This window comes from Danio aesculapii, chromosome 7 (genome assembly GCF_903798145.1).
Source record: "Danio aesculapii chromosome 7, fDanAes4.1, whole genome shotgun sequence".
NCBI classification, from domain to species: Eukaryota; Metazoa; Chordata; class Actinopteri; order Cypriniformes; family Danionidae; genus Danio; species Danio aesculapii.
In genome coordinates, this window is record NC_079441.1 from 33,516,226 (window position 1) to 33,535,831 (window position 19,606).

At 34.9% G+C, this 19,606-nt stretch overlaps 1 protein-coding gene across 2 annotated transcripts in view; it reads right to left on the reverse strand.

The window, feature by feature from the left end:
* Positions 1–1,124: 1,124 nt before the first annotated feature.
* The window catches only part of nfatc3a (nuclear factor of activated T cells 3a), a 110,709-nt gene continuing 92,227 nt past the window's right edge, over positions 1,125–19,606 (reverse strand). For both annotated transcript variants that reach the window (XM_056461760.1, XM_056461761.1), the window contains exon 10: positions 1,125–3,754. In XM_056461760.1, coding sequence (XP_056317735.1) covers positions 3,675–3,754 — 80 coding nt within the window. In that variant the 3' untranslated portion in view covers positions 1,125–3,674. The remainder of the gene's footprint in view (positions 3,755–19,606) is intronic.

The following is a 19,606-nucleotide window of genomic DNA, read 5'->3' on the forward strand; positions in this document are numbered from 1 at the left end:
CTTTTTGTATTTTCTCTTTTAAAGGCAGAAGGCAGGTTTATAGTGCATAGCAGGTTTTTTTTTTTCAACATAATTAACAGTCATAGTTACAGCGGTACTGTATGTCTCAAAGACTGAAAAAAGAAACAACAACATATTAAGTGAATTGTGCCAGCTTTCAAGAAAACAATGTTGAGAAAACCACCAAATGAAAGTTTAAGGCAAAAAGCCGATCCACAAATGTGTCTGAATTAGTCTGAAGCCATGTCTGCTCTGGCAGTGTGTGAAGAACTGAGGAGAGCAGGCCGGGTTTCTGTCCACACAGGAAACAAAAAAAACTGAGCAAATAAAAAATATATATATATATATATGACAATTTCAACCCTCTGTGAACGCAGCAGGGACTCAAACTGAGAGCTGCTTTCAAGTCACTCTATTGTGTAACAGATAGTCTACTTGTTGATTGTCAGCATGCAACCTTTTAATAACACCCCCCCCCCTTTCCATAAAAGTGAAAAATGGTCATTTCCCTGACTTCAAACCTGCAATGATTTTTCTTGCAATAGTCTAATGATTTCTCTAATCAAAGGCACAAAGCGTGTCTCAGCATAGTTAACATATTATGGTTGAGATCAATGAACATAAAGCCCATATAAAATAAGAGAGATGCACTGATACCATGTTTACAGGCTGACAAATAAATACTAGAATAAACAGTTATTCAGAGTGTTATCTGGCCGTTCTCTGAAATACAATAGATCCACAATTTTGACAGAATTGCAAATAAAACAAAACAAGACTAAATATAGACCATTTTGAGGGACGTAAACAAAAACAATAATCCCAACGTATTTCCTGTTTTACATTTTTAATTTCTATAGCTTCTGAGAATCCAAAAAGAGCCACATATTGATAAATAATGTTATGGTAGCTGTTTTAACGTCAAGTTATGATTGAATTGTCTTGTTACAGTTACGAATGTTCACGGGCCAATGACATGACACCACTGAAATGGTCTATATCTGTTTACTCAAAATCAGCTGATTTTAAACAACTGTTGTAATGCAAAAAGTTGTTTGTTAATCACCCAATATTGTCTGGTGCATCGATGCATCTCGAAGATAATATACAGATTAATATTAAAGACCACTTGAAAATTCTCAGAATGCGCTGGATTTACTGCTATGAGTTGAGTAAAATGTTCATCACCGTATGATTCTATAAAAAGTAATTTATTTCAAATTTCACACAGAAACTGTGTTTTTATTCTGAAAATAACAATGAATCTAAATCAGAGATGCTCAAACTAGGGCTTGTGTGTTAAAGTTGACCCGTTGTAACCTTTGATTTGATCCACCGTCCCATCTGAGAAGAGGAAGAATGATGGAGATGCTTTAGAGATTGTCATTTCAAATCTAATGTGACCTTTAGTTTGTTTGATTTATTGTTAAAAGCTAAATGAAATGAAATGTTTCAACTAAATGCTGTAAATGAATGAGATTTTTCTGAGTGATGGGTTGCAGCTAGAAGGGCATCCACAGCGTAAAACATGTGCTGGATAAGTTGACGGTTCATTCCGCTGTGGTGACCCCTGATTAATAAAGGGACTAAGCCGAAATAAAATGAATATGATTTCATTTAAATGTACATGCTGTCACCTGATGGACAGAGGTCAACACAGAGACTTTGGTGAGCAAATCAAGAGGCAGATTCTGCTTGACTAGTGTACTTGAACTCCATTGGGTTATAAATGTGACTGTTTATGCTTTATTTCAGTAGGTTATCATTTAAGAAGTTAAACTGGGTTAGCTAATATGATTTAAATGTTTTCTCAAATAAATGAGATTTTTCCTTATATACAGTCAGGTCAATAAACACTGGGACAACAACACAATTCAAACCTGTTTGTCTCTATACACCAACAAAACCCAATATGCTTTAATTTGAGGGTACAAGTGAGAGGCACATAAGCAAACTGTTGTAATTCCTACACCGTTAACCTGATTTGAATGTAAATGCCCAGCCTGCAGATCAAATCCATTGTGTTGGTGTATAGCAGGGGTCACCAATCTCGGTCCTGGAGGGCCGGTGTCCCTGCAGGATTTAGCTCCAACTTGCCTCAACAAGTAAGACCTTGATTAGCTTGTTCAGGTGTGTTTGATTAGGGTTGGAGCTGAAATCTGCAGGACACCGGCCCTCCAGGAACAAGTTTGGTGACCACTGGTGTATAGAAACAAAAATGTAAGAATTGTGTCGATTTCCCAATATTTATGGACCTGACTGTATACAGCCCACGGCTCTCAATGAAGTGGGCAGCCCTGAATAAATATTTTAATATTAAATGAATATTACAGTTATTCCACCAAGCGTAGACTTTTCTGAACTCTACTGAAGCTAAAAACAACGTTGTTATTGTGTTGTCTAAAAACGAATATAAGGTCTCTGAAAAACATGGCACCTTCTTATTATTTGAAGGGGAAAATAAAGTCTAAATTAGTGTGGGCTTCCTCCGGGTGCTCCGGTTTCCCCCACAGTCCAAAAAGAAGTGGTACAGGTGAATTTGGTAAGCTAAAATTGTCAGTAGTGTACGAGTGTGTATGGGTGTTTCCCAGTGATGGTTTGCAGCTGGAAGGGCATCCACTGCGTAAAACATGTGCTGGATAAGTTGGCGATTCATTCCGCTGTGGCGCCCCCTGATTAATAAAGGGACTAAGTTGAAAAGAAAATGATTGTTTGAAAGTCCAAATTAGATTTTGTTTTACATTTTGAAGAAATCTTTCAACAATTCATAAACACACACCAAGAGAGAGTTTTCAAGTGGACTCTTCATATTTGTTCATATATATATATATCCTATATGGGCTTTATTACCTCCAGACGGTCTAGGGTCAGAAGCTCATCTTCTCACACAACTGTACAAAACAACTTACTCCATAATTCCTTTGACTTTGCTTTTAAAGCACAGCACTGTGAAAGTAAGATCGAACCAACACCGTTCACAGCACTCCAAAACACAAGATGAAGCTCGGCTACGTTTTACACACACCAGATTCAGCGGCGTCCTCACTGAAAAATAAAAAGATTACAAGTTCTCAGCAGAAAGCCTGTTCACAATCACAGCTACTACATAAGGCATTTGTTCAACCTGAAGAGGAAATGGGCCAATCATTAAACGAGACTATCTACAGCTCAGAAAGGTCACTAAACACCTGGAATGTTGCATATTTCTCGCTACAGACTCAGCGCCAGTCCTTTAGGGGGCAGCACTGGCAGAATGCGGCGTTTTTCGCTGGTAAGAAAGCCTGACGTGTGGCCATCCATCACGCCTCCAGTGGACTGCATATATGTCGGCGCTCGAATGCATAGGGTGAATCTACAAGCTACATATAGTAGTACATCATCCTGGCAGAGAGCCCTGAATTATTGGTTTTAATTCCAGGAGAACTGCACACATTTGCGTGTGTGTGTGCATGTGTGTGTGGACGGTACACCTGATTTTGTGTGCATGCGTATAGTTTATACCCCAACTCATTTACAGGCTGAGCTGTGTTCATGATTATAGAGGAAGCGGTCACGGTTGCTCAGACTGCTTCAGGATTCAAGGTTTTTAGATGATTGGTGTCTTCAGGGTGAAACTGGAGGTCGGCGCTGCAGTCCTGGGAGGATTGTCAGAGTTCACCGTGATGTTTGGAGGGCTAGGATTGACTGTGTGCTGATGGAGATCCTCCATGAGCCCCTGGGGCCTGAGACATGTCTCTGCCGATGATCTCATTCACTGAAACACACACACACACACAGAAGGAGATTATTGATAAGGGAAATACAGAGACCGATATAGTTGGAGATACACTTATAATGTGTTTTCTTTTTGAGTGTCATCTCTTGCCACTTAAACTGTATAGTTGTTGTATATGCTCCAGGCATTTCTTCAAATAAATGTTACAGTAGATACTGTAAGAATCTGAAACTTTACTATGATTTACATTTAAAACGATTATTTTTTTCATATGTTTGAAAATGCTATTTATTCCAGTAATGGTAAAGCTTCATTTTCAACATCATTTCTTCAGTTTTCAGTGTAAACATCCCCAAGAGATGATGTTTTTGGAGTATGGCAGGCTGTTTTGACATCTAATCTATAACCCGTACTAGTATCTATTGTCATGTTACTAGTGCTTATTTTTTAGATATTAGTATCTTTTCCATTAAGCAGCACTAGTACTTATTCATTAGACACTTTATTATTCATTAGACACTTTATTATTCATTAGACACTAGTTTTTTTTTATTAGATACTAGAACTTATTAAATAGATACTAGCACTTAGTCATTAGATACAAGTAGAGCCGGACAGAATCTGCTGACATGTTTTGCTATTTCTGCACAGAATTTTGTTAATCTGCAGATTTATGCGGAATGGTTTTGAGAGTATCATAACTAAAATCTTAATATATAAAATAAAAAGTAATGCCTTTGTTATGTTTATTTGATGTTTACAATGCACATCAAATTAGATCCACTTATTTGGTAAACAAAGCAAGTCTCTCATATAATATCTCTACTAAAAGACAGAAAATTTTACTTTACAAACTGTACTGTAAATAAATCAAATGAATATTTTCATATTAGTCAATGATATTACTAAAATTAATTTAAAAAACTGAATCAAAATAAATTTACACACATTTAAACAAGAAAATAAATAGATTCAATGATGGGCTAAAAATCTGCGATTTCTGCATGCGCAGATTCCGTATGGGTCTAGATGTAAGTATATATTTAATAGATACTGGTACCAAGTCAATAAATACTAGTAACTATTAAATAGACGCTAGTAGTTTATTTTTTTTATTAGTACTAGTATTTATTTATTAGACACTAGTATCTTTTATAACTATTGCAAGTAACAATTCTTTTTTTTACTAGTCAGTTCTGCTGTTTTACTTGTCTTATGTTATGACTAGACCAAATGGAAGAGTTCAATTAAACATTTTACTAGTAACATTTCAAACAAAAACTAGTATTTAATAAATGTGTACTAATGTCTTTTAAATAAGTTGTAGTATCTATCTATGTAGTATCTATATAGGTACTAGTATTTATTTAATAAGCACTATATCTATTATAGATACTACACAGTAAAGAAATCCTGGTTGCCTTTTTTTAAGCTGAATCAAATTAACCTTATGAGTCCATTATGTTAAACTGACTTAAAACAGCTTGTGTAACTTATAAAATGAAGTTCGAGCATGCTTAACTAAAAAAATGCTGTCATAACTAATGATCATATAATTTTTTTTACAGAGTAGTATCTAATGAATCAGTACTAGTATCTAATACATACAGAAAGTACTAGTATCTAATTAATAAGATACTAGTGTCTAATGAACAAGTACTAGTATCTATTAATGAGGTACTAGTATCTAATGATGAATTAGTACATAGAATATGTACTAGTTCCAGCTGGAATATATACTAGTCAAAACTGAATAGTTGATATCTCAATGTCAGATCCCATAGAAATGAAGGGAAAATGTGTTACTAGTAACAACACAATATTAGTCACTATTAAAATAAGTACTAGTATCTAATAAAGAAGAGCTAGCATGTAAATAATAAGAATTAGTAATGAATAAGTACTAGTACCTATTGAATAGACACTAGTATCTAATGAATGAGTTCTAGTATCTTGAACTTAAACACTACAAACTGAACTACACTGTTCCTATTTACTGTGACCTTTTATGTGAAGCTGCTTTGACACAATCTACATTGTATAAGCGCTATACAAATAAAGGTGAATTGAATTGAATCTAATAAAAAGAATTAGTATCTAATGAATAAGCACTAGTATATTTTTATAAAGCGCTAGTTTCTAAAAGAATAGGCACTAGTGTCTAATGAATAAGCACTAGTACTTAATGGAAAAGATACTAGTATCTAAAATATTAGCCCTATTAACATGAAAATAGATACTAGTATGGGTTATGGATTAAATGCCTTTAATTAAATGTTAAAACGGCTTGCCATATTTTGGTCTTTTGAAACTTGAGTATTACATTAAAAAAACATTATCTTTGATTATATAGTACTCCATAAACGTTACAATTTAATGTTCATGAATTTTTATCTGCTCATCAAAAATGCCTTAACATAAAAAAAAAAAAATGCAGCAAAACAGTGAAATATTTTCTCTTTAAAATAACATATAATTTAAAATCAATTAGTGGCAAGATGTTACATAAAACTGTAAAAACACTAGCGTAAATGTCACATTTTATTAACTTAATGCATCCTTGTTGAATGAAACTTCTTAGTTTTGAATAGTATCACATGCATAGGGGTTTCATAGTGAACATCTGAAAAACAATTCCTATATCTGACCACTGAATGGCAGTGTTGAGCTGTGTAAAGTCGAGTACAGACAACATCCTTGAGGGCTGAGAAAAATAAAAGACAGTCAGAAGGGGGTATGAAGAAGAAGAAGAAGAAGAAGAAGAAGAAAAACAACTTTGATTTGTGAATTCTCAAAATTGACATCTTTAACTCAGACACAATTTTTTTAAACAGCAACAGTCTTACTAAGATGGCAGCAACACCACTATAAAACCATCCCCTGCTTCTTTAACTACCAGGCTTTGATGCAGGCAGTTGCATCAGTTCATTATGAGTTTAATGGCCTTTGACTACATTTCCTTTAGCCTGTCGACTGGGGCTTTTAGAGCTCTATGAAAAGGCTGCATAAAATTGATCCATTGTTAAAACACATGTTCCACATCCCAGAAGACAGTGCGGCAAGTGTGGTAATTACTTCAGCAGGCCAGGAGACTATAGGAATAGTTCATCCAAAAATGAACTCACTATTTTCTCAGTTTCAGCTGGTGCCTGTAGGTTTCTTTTTTCCTGATGAACATATAAGATATTTTGCAGAATGTTAGAAACCAGTAGTCATTGGCTGTATAATTTTATATTTAATATTTGTTATAATTTTTGTTTTATTTTTTTTTTGTTTACATTATTTTCCTGAATGTTGATTTTGTATTGTGAATTGTATGTTGTGTGGGGTATATTAGGTCAAAATAAAAAAAGTTCCATGACAAAAAAAAAAAAAAAAGAAACCAGTAGTCATTGAAATTCATAGTAGGATTTAAAAAAATGGTATGGAAATATTTTTCAGCATATCTCTAATAAAGTGTTGGGTACGATAACTAAAAAAATTAATGATTTACTAATTACATAATGAAAAATACTTTTTTAATTTCTAATCAATATAAATTCTCTATACACTCACTTTGCTGCTTGTTTACACTACTTATTTAAAATGAGTTAAAACAATGCAATTCTTAAGGTGTTTTTGGGGTCAACATTTATGTTGGGGTCGATTTATGTTCAATCCACTTAAATTTGTAAAAATGATTAAGTCAACTTAATCTATTTGTGTTGGGACAACTTGAAGAAATTGTGTGGAACCCAGCATTTTTTACAGTGTATGCATGGAGTCTATGCAATAGGAGTCATGGTTTTTAGATGATTGGTGTCTTCAGGATGAAGAGTAGAGTCCATAGAAAATAGGAATGAAACCCTTTTAATACTTTACATTTGAGCCAAACAAAACCTTATCATTTGATTTTTTAAAGATTAACACTTAAAAAATTGTAAACATTATATGTATCAATCCAAAACAATTAAAACTAATAAAACCAAATTTCTTATTGCTAGTGCGGTTGTTGGTCAAATCTAACATTCATTAGTTGAAAAATATTCATTATAATATATATTTCAAATGATCTGAAAAGATCTATAATATTATAATGAATATATTTATTATATTATTTGTATCCACATAAATTTCATAACCTATATAAAAAAAAAAAAAAAAAAAAAAAAAATATATATACATATATATATATATATATACATATACATGTGTATGTAAGTGTGTGTGTGTGTGTGTGTGTGAATTACTAACCCCCTTTTTTTAACAGAAATAAAATAAAAATTTTAAAGCCATTTAAGGCTATATATTTTTTCAATAGTCTACAGAACAAACCATCATTATACAATAACTTGCCTAATTACCCTAACCTGCATGGTTAACCTAATTAACCTAGTTAAGCCTTTAAATGTCACTTTAAGCTGTATAGAAGTGTCTTGAAAAATATCTAGTAAAATATTATTTATTGTCATCATGGCAAAGATAAAGTATATCAGTTATTAGACATGAGTTATTAAAACTATTATGTTTAGAAATGTGTTGAAGAAATCTTCTCTCTGTTAAACAGAAATTGGGGAAAAAAATAAACAAGGGGGCTAATAATTCTGACTGTATGTAAGGTTATTTTCTAAAGTGTGTGCAATTGTCTTGAAAAATCTTCTTTAGTTTAAAAAAAAATATTATGCAAAATATATTTGCTTAACAAAAAATTACTTTGCTTCCTTAAACTGTTGCAATAATGTTCAGTATTAAAGGAAGAACACTATAAGTAACTGCAATTAAATGACCTAAAAAAGTCCTTTACTTTTTTTTTTTAAAAGAAAAGTAATTTAATTACAGTAACCAGTTACTTTGTAAGTAATTACACCCAACACTGCTTCTATTGTCAACTCAAACAGGTTTAGAACAAGTGTGGGGTGAGTAAAAGATGTTGGTGAACTATCCCTTTCAGCAAGCAGCCAAATTTTTTGAACAGGTCATCTCTGCAGTCTTCTGATTAATGCTGTAAAAATGCGTCTGATTCTCCCCATGCTCTTTTGAATAGTAGAACGCTATAACAAGCACAACAAAATTGCTGCAAAATCAGTCAACAATCATAATGCAAAGGTTCATCCTATAAAAACCAACACAGAAGAACTAGGGCAAAGACGGCTCCTCGCTTTGTGGAAAAAAGAATCGTTCCCCAGGATAGATGGCAGCTTTTTGAAACGCTCACCACAGCATTCAATCACCCGATTTCCAGGCTTGTCATCGGAGTGAAAAAGCCCACATCTATAACAGGTGATGACAAATCTGAGGGAAAAGCTGAGGAGCAGAGAAACAGGTTTGACTGTTGAAGGGGCCGCAGGTATCATTCATACGAGTATACCTGCCTCTGCAGGCGCTTAATAATCCCTGCATTCCTCATCCAGACAGCCCATGACTGACTGGGATGGACCAGCTTTCACCACATTTTCCAACGCAACTAAAAAAAGGTGAGCTCAGTCAGAGTGAACAAATATGTCGCTCAATTCCCTACACAGGATTAAAGCTAAGCTTCAGCAGACGTATATAACGGCATAAACAGTCATTTCCTAACGAGACATCAAAAGCCAGAGAGCTGGACTTGGCGCTAAAAATAACATTAAAGGTAAATGAAAGAATATGTGTGTTCAGATGTGAAATATGGCAGTGGGTGTTTTAAAAAAAGTGTCAGAAGACCATATAAAGGACTGTGCTGATCCGTTCAGTAAATCAAAATAATGTGAGCGTCGCCTATAACAGGCCTTCTGTAAGGTGAATATTTAAAGCAACTGTGCAGTCGCATTGTGCACGTAAAGCAACTGACGTTTGTGATGTTTTACGCACGACTTTTGGCTGTTTAAAAGCATCTAAATGTCACCAGACCTAACTATAGCACTCATATCATTCAGTTTGAGCGTCAGGCTTTATATACTAAGGAATTGCACAAGTATTTTAGTAATTTGTGGTTGCTGAAGATTCTATCTTTTGTTACTTGTGCACAGGGTCTTTTATAAACCTATTTACGTTCATCAAGTTTTGATCTTTTCTCGCTTTGTGCACATGTATTATTGTTATTTAATCTGTTCAAAGTGTAGAGTTGCCTTGGTACAATTCTTATGTGGGTGATGTTATTATTTGTGATGGTTTTGTGTGCAGAAGTTGCATGTTCTACGTGCGCGTGTGTGAGTGTGTGTGATGTTTGAAATGCCCAGCCGCTGTCACAGATCATCCTGTTGGCGTAGGCGGCTCTTCCTCTTGCATGAACACTCTTCACACATGCAGACCTGCTCTGGGCTGATTGTGAGTTCTGCTTTAAAACCCACTTTGCCGCTCACGCCGCACAAACAATCCAACAATCTCACACACACACACATAAACCTGCACTGCACAAGCTCACACCGTAGATGACTGATACAACTAACAAAATACAGAGTAATTGTAAACGCTGACGCCTCCTGCACACTTTATACCGCAATTTGCAAAGTGTCATCTGAGGTGTTTAACACTGAGTGAACTTTATTAGGTATTTTTAGGTAAATAAATAATACAATAATATATTTATGCTTATTAATGACATTCATTCTAAATTTTATATAATGTAATTTAATCAACAAACAAAAACAACTCTTTTTTTTCCAGGAAAAACAATAAAAACAGCTTTAAATCAATATTTTAGAAGTGGTTCATATGATGGAGGTTGTTACAAAACAGGAAAAGTAACTGTGTGTTTTTCAAAAATGGGGCAAATCTAAATTCTGCGGAAAGACAGCTGTAACAGGACAACCGTGTCGTTTCTCAGTTTCAGCCAATTCAGTGTTGATTCAGTTTAGTTCAATAACTGTAAAGTTCATTTATAATAGGGCTGCACGATAATGGAAAAATCTAACATTGCAATATTTTTTATTCTGCGATATATATTGGGATATGAATACAATTTCATTAGATGTGTTGAATAACAATTTGGAAAGAATTTATCATTTTAGATTGGATTATTCTGTAGGGAAGTGCATATGCAGAAAAAAATAAGGCTACTTTCACACCTACAGATCAATTTTTTTTGTTCTAAAACAGGGATTAAAATTGATACAATGTCGTACTTTGTTCTTGGTGTGGTTCACTTTCACACGGCAAAGTTTCTAAGCGGACCAAAATCACTAAAACAAGTCATGTGCAAGTAAACTCCTCACATTGGTCAGAGTTTCACGGTTTATTTTTTTAGAGTCCCAATAAGCTGTCATGCATCCTTATTTTAATTTATGACGATGAGCAATGAGACAATAAGTGGAAAGCTGCGCTTTAATTTTGAACGGTGACAACCACAGACATCGTCAGCAAATATAAATCAGAGGTAAGACTTTCTCATACACAGCCGTTGGCTAGAATTATGTATTATAGGCTTTACAATATAGAGAGAAATAACAGATAAACCAAGACTTCAATTTTCCTAATGCATAAACAGCTCTCGTAAATAGTTAGCATGCTTTCACTTTCGTATTTGACATGAAACGCACATTTACAAGTAGTAATGACATCCCGCCCTACTCATAAGTCTATCTTCATATAGCCGTATGCCTATTACATATCCATAATACACTGTGATAAAGCCTGGTTCAGATCGTTTTGCTTTTGCACTACAATCGATCCACTCCAGAGGTCAACCTAACCAAGACCACCTCATTCAGGTGGTCTCAGACTGATTGTTTTGGCGCGGATTCGAGTGCGATTGCTGAATTCAAATATGCCAAACGAACCGTGCTAACTGGGGAAACGCGCCAGGTTCCAGAACAAAAGTCTAGGTGTGAAATCATCCTAGGAAACAATCTACAAGCGTAGATACATTTAGCAAAGAAAAAGATACAAATTATATAAACAGCGTTTTATTGTTTTCTGAGGAGTCTTAATAGTATTCAGCCATACAATAATTGAATAATCAAATGTAAAATATTACTGCATAGTCTTCGTTTTATAAACAATTCAATAGAATTTATCACTATTAATTTTTCAAATTTAAAAACACTACAATTTCATAGGCCTGAACGCTATAAAAACCCTCACACAGTCACAGGCCTCAAAAACACTTGCGAAATGATAAATAATAATCCAGACTCAGTATTGCATATACTCGCAATGTGTCTATTGCTAACGATCACACTGCGATATCGATGCTGAAACGATATATTGTGCAGCCCTAATTCATAATGAAACAAAGTTCAGTTTATGAGTTGTGAACAGCCCCAACCCATTTTCTGTTGATTCAACTCTATTCATTTCAATAACGCTGTCAGTTTGAATAAATTCATTAGTCATCAACAAATCTGACTAAGCTTAGTAATTAAAATAGTGTGTGTACATTGATATATGAAAGCATTTAGGTACATCTACAGTTCTACAATTTTTGAAGCACAACCTTTTCCACTAAACAGATGTCAAAAACAACTTCAATAATTAAATAAAAATAATTGTTAAAAAAAGGGTAAAATAAGGTTTAATTTAGTTACTGCCACAGAGCATTACACATGCACACATAAACATCTGGCGGAGAGAAAAACAAGTAAACAGCACATGAAAAAAAAAAACGTCCGGCAGTATTTTTAGCAAAGCACACAGTTGGTCAATACATACAGACAGCTATTTAATCAGCGTCTGTGGTGTGCCTGTGGTATTGGCAGATTTTAAACGTGCCGATTTTGAAGAAACGACTAATATGCCGTCTGCCACGTTATTTACCCTACTTTGATGAGGACTTTCTTATTTTAAAACGTTATTTTCCTCTCTCCTCCTGGACCAAAAGCTGTCTTTTCTCACTTTTTCCATTTTTGTGTGACAAAAGCGTACTGTAGTTTCTTATTTTCATTCACACACACACACACACACACACACACACACGCGCACGCGCACACACACACACACACACACACACACACACACGCACACGCACACGCACACACTTCAATGCATACTCTCTTTGTTCAGCATTTGGATCAGTATGAAAGTAATTCACCTCAGGAAGTGAAGCCAAAACTCTAGGCTCAGTCCGTGAAAACTCATAAGTTGTTCGATTCACGCCACAGTTGCTAACTGTAAATGATATAACCCAGCACAGAGCACAAAAATCTCAACAGTATATTCAGTCGGTGAGTGTCTAAACTGAGACTGCCACTTGATATTAGCGATGCATCTGACTCAGTCGAATACGGGAAGTTACTGTGCAATATAACGCAATATGGCAACAACTGACTAGAGAGGCTTCAACATTGTCTTTCCCCACATGTAAGAAAGCATGATTCATCTCAATCTCTTTCGCATAACGCTCGACTCTCTCAGGGTTTAGTCTTTAAACGGGGGATCCTCTTTGGATGAATGTAAGGGGCCATCCCTTATTAACATACAATATACAGGGTCTGAGTTTGAGCGCTGACAGACAGCAAAACTCTGAGCTGGGGCTAAGGATATTGTTTGATGGTGCTGTCCCTAAACTGTGAATCACTGGACAAACCACAGCACTGGCTGACCGGTAACAGTTCAGATGGGCTGTCACTCACTGGAAAACCTATGACTATTTTATGTTTATTAAATAAGAAATCACATAACACTTGAACTTGCATATTAATAAGAATGTGAAATTGCAGGTGTTAAAATAACTACATATAAACTTGATATTACCAGTTTGGTGTCAAATTAAATGATGGTATCATTAAATGTTCCAAACAACATTTGTCAAAATAAATGAATCAAAATATAGGTAAAATTTTGCTGCAGCATAATTTATATCACATGTATAAAAAAGCCCCTTGTTTATTTTTTCCCCAATTTCTGTTTAACGGAAAGAAGTTTTTTTTTTCAACACATTTCTAAACATAATAGTTTTAATAACTCATTTCTAATAATTGATTTATTTTATCTTTGCCATGATGACAGTAAATAATATTTGACTAGATATTTTTCAAGACACTTCTATACAGCTTAAGTGACATTTAAAGGCTTAACTAGGTTAATTAGGTTAACTAGACAGGTTAGGGTAATTAGGCAAGTTATTGTAAAACGGTGGTTTGTTCTGTAGACTATCGAAAAAAATGTTTCTTAAAGAGGCTAATAATTTTGAGCTTAAAATGGTTTTTAGAAAATTAAAAACTGCTTTTATTCTAGCCGAAATAAAACAAATAAGACTTCCTCCAGACAAAAAGTATTATTAGACATACTGTGGAAATTTCCTTTCTATGTTAAACATCATTTGGGAAATATTTAAAAAATAAAAAAAATAAAATCAAAATGGGTTTAATAATTCTGATTTCAACTGTTTATATATATAAAACAGCATTCTCAATCTGACTTATATAAAAGAATAAGTATTTATATGAAATATTAGCATATTTTAAAGAATACTTCTTGCTAAGAAAGGAGGATAGTTGCAAAGTATACATATATATAACATATGGCATATAACATGTTCACTAATATAAATCTATTCAAAAAGGCACTCCATCGTAAAAAAAAACAGAGAAAAAAAATTCCAACGTAGGTGAGATCCTGTTTTTTTTTCTCTTTTTTTCTATTTCCAAAGCAGTGAACGTTTTCTGTTATGATGGAAAGTATCATACTAGGCAAGACTGACCTCATCAGCCAGAGCAACTGATAGAGAACACCCATTTCCATTCAGGAAAAAAAAAAAAAAAAAAGTCATATGTCTAAACGAACTGATCTGTTGCTCAACTACAGAGCAAGAAATGGGAAATCTAGACCATGTTTATGTTTATTTTTTACCTTTTCTAGGTATAATGCTCTCAATCCCTTACAACATCAACAATGATATATATAACACCACTCTGCAAACCACTCTGTTTTAAACAACTAAAAAGACTAAAAGACTATAGAAAAGAAAAACAGCAAAAGTGTCTGAGAGAGTACAATAGATCAGTCAGTTTGCTCTGTGAATCATTTTGTGGATTCCCCATTTAAGAATTCAGTCAGTGATTCATCCAAATTTTTTTTGACCAGACGCTTCAGCCACCTCTTTAACATGTTTAGTCACTGACTTTAAAGATCAATACAATGTAGCCATAGGGTACATTGGGCATCCCGAAAAAAACGCAGCAGCGAAAATGTCATAAAAACTTTATCGTTTAACGTTTCATCTGCGCGTCTACCCCTTGTATTTTATTGAAAAATATAATTAATATAATAATAATATAAAATATAATAATATACATTTAAAGGGAATTCTTTCAGGAAAACAAAAATACTAGATTTCCCTGAGGTCAATAAAAAAACGTTTTTGAAGTTACACAGAAGCATGTCTTTTAACCAAAGTGATAAGATCAAACCACAATGTGCAAGCAGCCCGTGTTGCAGTCCTTACCGTAATTATACTGGCCTCCCTCCAACATACATATACACCTTTTCTTTTGATACCTCAATGCATAAAAGACCTTAGAGAAATCAATATAAAAGGAGCAAAACAAAGTTTGCATGCCAAGCAAATAAATGTACAACTCAAATTGTGCCATTCAAAGCTCAGTTATGCAGTACATTTGTGACCCTGGACCCCAAAACCATACACTGTATGGGTCCAAATGATCCATTTTTCTTTTAATGCCAAAAATCATTAGAATATTAAGTAAAGATCCTGTTCTAAGACAATATTTTGTAATTTTTTCTTATTGTCAATATCAAAACCTTATTTTTATTAGTAATGTGAATAGCTAAGAACTTAATCTGGACAACTTTTTCAGTGTTTACAAATTATTTTTAACCTTTAAATTACAGATATTCAAATAGTTGTATCTCGCCAAATAGTGTCCACTACTAACAAACTATACATGAAATGAAAGCTTATTTATTAATAATTCTTAAAAAAAAAGTTGTTACATTTAACAAAAAGAAGATTTAATTAATATTTGAAGTGAACAAAAAAAACAATGACTTTAATTAAAGGACACAGTTCTGTTGCAGTTCCAGACAATGGGAAAGAAAGAAATGCCTCAGATGAAGTGAATGGGCATTTGCTTACAAACGTTCCCCAAAGTATTAATTGAAGATTTAAAAATGAAGAATTTTGTTTTTGGATGAATTATGCCTTTTTAACAAGAGTAATACACACCAGAAAAAATGCATGTTTCCCCAAACTCAATAATACACATAATGAGGTACAAATGGCATGCCAGTAAATAAAAAAGTGTGAGTTAAAGTTTCCTGGTCACAGGGTGCACAAGTCACATCACTTGCCAAGGATCTTTGCACCGCACCTTGTCTCTGCAGCCAAACACCACAGCAATGCAAACTGAACAGACCACAACGCTGCTTTTCCGCCTTCGCCTAGACCTCAAAATTATGTTCTTGAGACTGTAATTGTATGGAAAGATGAGACAAAACCAGGTTTCCACTAGTTCCAGAAGAGTTCTCTGATTGTGCTTAACAGGCGACATTAAGCCCAGCGATCTGTTTTTTCCCCTTCCACACTCTCTTTTTCCCTGAGCGAAGAGAAGAGTTGTGTTATTAATTTGACACAGTCATTTACCACTGGCTAAAGACCACAGACCTGGAATAAGCTGCATGATGAACTTTCCGTACCCACAAACGGAAAGGGGGAAACGGACATAAAGAGAAGGATGAAGGCAGCACATTTTATGAGGATACGCAAGGGGCAGAACAATTAAAGACATTATTGATAAACCAAGCTTATAAAAATATATATATTTATAACCTTTTATACTTTAACTTCTGAAATAAATATATATGTTTTTTTTATAAGCAGTACAGTAATGTCAGTCAAAGTGCGTCTGTGAACACCAAAACCAAAAATGTTTGACAAAGTGAGACCCAATGATATTGGGAAAAAATTACATTGCGATATTTTGTTTTTCTGTGATATATATATATATATATATCGTTTTGGTTATATATATATGTGTGTGTGTATGTACATATATACACAGCAATATGCATATAATTACACAAGATGACTATTTGGAAAAAAAACAAACATTTATGTTGATTGTGATGATTTGGTCGGGGGTGCATCAGCATAAAATATACAAAATGATACAAAAATACACAAAATAATATTTCAATTCAATTCATCTTTATTTCTAAAGCGCTTTTACAATGTAGATTGTGTCAAAGCAGCTTAACATAGCAGTTCTAGTAAATTGAAACTGCCAGTCCAGTTTTCTGAGTTCAGTTTAGTTCAATTTTAATTTAAAGCACAGATAAAAACAATATAACAAAGTTAAAAATGAAATAAACAACACTATGGTTTTCAGTGGAGTCTAACAGTATTCATTCATTCATTCGCTTTCGGCTTAGTCTCTATTTAAGAGGTCGCCACAGTGGAATGAACCGCCAACTATTCCAGCATATGTTTTACGCAGCGGATGCCCTTCCAGGTGCAACCCAGTATTGGGAAATGTCTTCACTGTATAACTACACAAACCAAAGTTGAAAACTTTATAATGACTTGTGTCCAAATGGTTTAAATTAACCTGAAATCTCTTAACATCCTATGATCCGACTATTGCAGATTCGTACATAGCAATAGCAATGCTGAAACAATATATTGTGCAACCCTAACTTTGACTATTGATTTCATTTTTTTTTTTTTTTTTTTTTTTTTAAATCGCCACCCTTTCAATCATCACATTAAGCAATACAATGATTCCTGGTGGGTGTCAAGGTGGCGCAGTGGATAGCACAATCGCCTCACAGCAAGAAGGTCGCTGGTTCGAGCCTCGGCTGGGTCAGTTGGCATGTCTGTGAGGAGTTTGCATGTTCTCCCCATTATTGCGTGGGTTTCCTCCGGGTGCTCCGGTTTCCCCGACAAATCCAAATACATGCGGTATAGGTGCTAAATTGTCCATAGCGTATGTGTGTGTGAATGAGAGTGTATGAGTGTCTCCCTATACTGGGTTGCAGCTAGAAGGGCATCCACTGCGTAAAACATATGTTGGATAAGTTGTCGGGGCTTTCCGCTGTGGCGACCCCAGATTAATATAGAGCCTAAGCTGAAAAGAAAATGAATAAATGATTTGATGTTATTGAATCCCCACACTTTCAATCATCACATAAAACAATACAAGGATTCCTGCTTTTCAGTTCCCAAATCTCTCTCTTCTAGTTAATTTAATGACTTTAAAGGGATAGTTCACCCAAAATTAGAAAAATCTGTCCTAATTTATTCTCCATTCACTTATTTCAAACCCATCTTGAGTTTCATTTTTTTCTGCTTAACACAAACAAAGATATTTGAAATAAAATCAGAAAATCACTATTGACTTTGATAGTGTTTGTTATTTCATAGACGTAAATAATTACTAGCTTTCTTCAAAATACCTTCTTTTGTAAAAAAAAGAAACGCATAAAGCTTCAAAACCACATCAGGGTTAGTAAACGATGGGGGAACTATCATTTTTTTTTTGGGGGGGGCTGTCATTTTAAGGTTACTTTTAAGGGTTACTTTAGCGAATTTGACTGACACTGTCACATAAGCTCTTGAATGCAAAGTGAGAAGCCGTGTTTGTGTGAGTGTGTACAGTATGACAGGAATACGGGACCCGAAGACAGCAGGCCTTTGCCTATTATTAACCCAGATCAGTGCACTCACGCCGGGGCGGCAGCTGAGCACAGACATCCACGAGAACAAAGGAGCACATGCACACACGCCTCAAACACAGACCACTACGGCTGGACGTTAATTAAACACAATTGACAGGACAAAGAGATGAGACAAGAGACGAGATGAGAGAAATGAGACTCTAGAAAAGCACCGAGACACACACTGCTCCTTCTGCTCAGCATGAGGGACCCAGTCCAAACTCATCAGGCAAGAGATGGCAGCCAAACTCCTTATGCTCGTCTAACACACACAGACACATATACGGCTCACTCAGCGCATAAGCAGTCTACATTTAATCACGATATCATGTTGAGGGATAAATGTGACGGTACAAGTGGACAACTCAAATTACAACACTCTTTTAACCTTTGATTTACATCTTCTATGCTCTAGTTCTTCTCTGACCTTTCTGTTGGAGAGTGTGTGTGCGCTTGTATCAGTTCCCTGTTTTCTGTCATCCATCTGTCAGTCTGTCTGTAGTCCCTCCCCAACACCACCTGCAAAGTCTTTGACATCACCTGTGCCATCTGTTCACATGCACACACAAACACACACACAGACCTTCGTATGGAGCAGTTTTTATGTGTCCGTGAAAAACCCCAAACGGTTCTTAAATATGAGCTTTATATATAAATAAACTTTAATCCACCCAGTAGCAGCACCAGCATCATCCAGACCTGGAATAAAAACAACAAGACCGGAATATCAAGTGGGATTCCCGCCTACCATGATCTGCTAGTTGGCAGTATTAAAACCAGTTTAACCAGTATCAAAACGGCTTCTTAAACGAAAGCCTGTGTGAGATTTGTAGATGGACGCTGGGTTTTTGCACCAAACCATTGTCTGCATTTACACTGAATTATCACCTGTCCCTGGATGCACGGTGACAACCGCTGAATTCTGCTGAAAAGTGATTCATCAAATGGAACTGAAGTATCTGGGGCCATAAAAGTGCCAGGAAAGTGTGATTAAGAACTGCAGAGTCTGACTGATACATCAACTTACATTTAAATGTAGTGAAACTTTCAGCCAGCTGCAGAGAGCTTACAGTTGAAGAGTGAATCATGACTCTCATCAAGAGAGGAAAAAGAGAGCCTGAAAAAAAAAAAAGTTCAAACTGAAGTCTTGCTGTTGTTGAGTAGCTCCATGTAGTGTTTATATTTAGATGCACATTATCATCATTAAGGAATATGATACATTTTAAAGAGAAAGTTCACCCCAAAATGAATTATGTGATAATGTATGCACCCATTACTTGTTTCAAACCTTTATGGGTTTCTTTCTTCTGCTGAACACAAAGA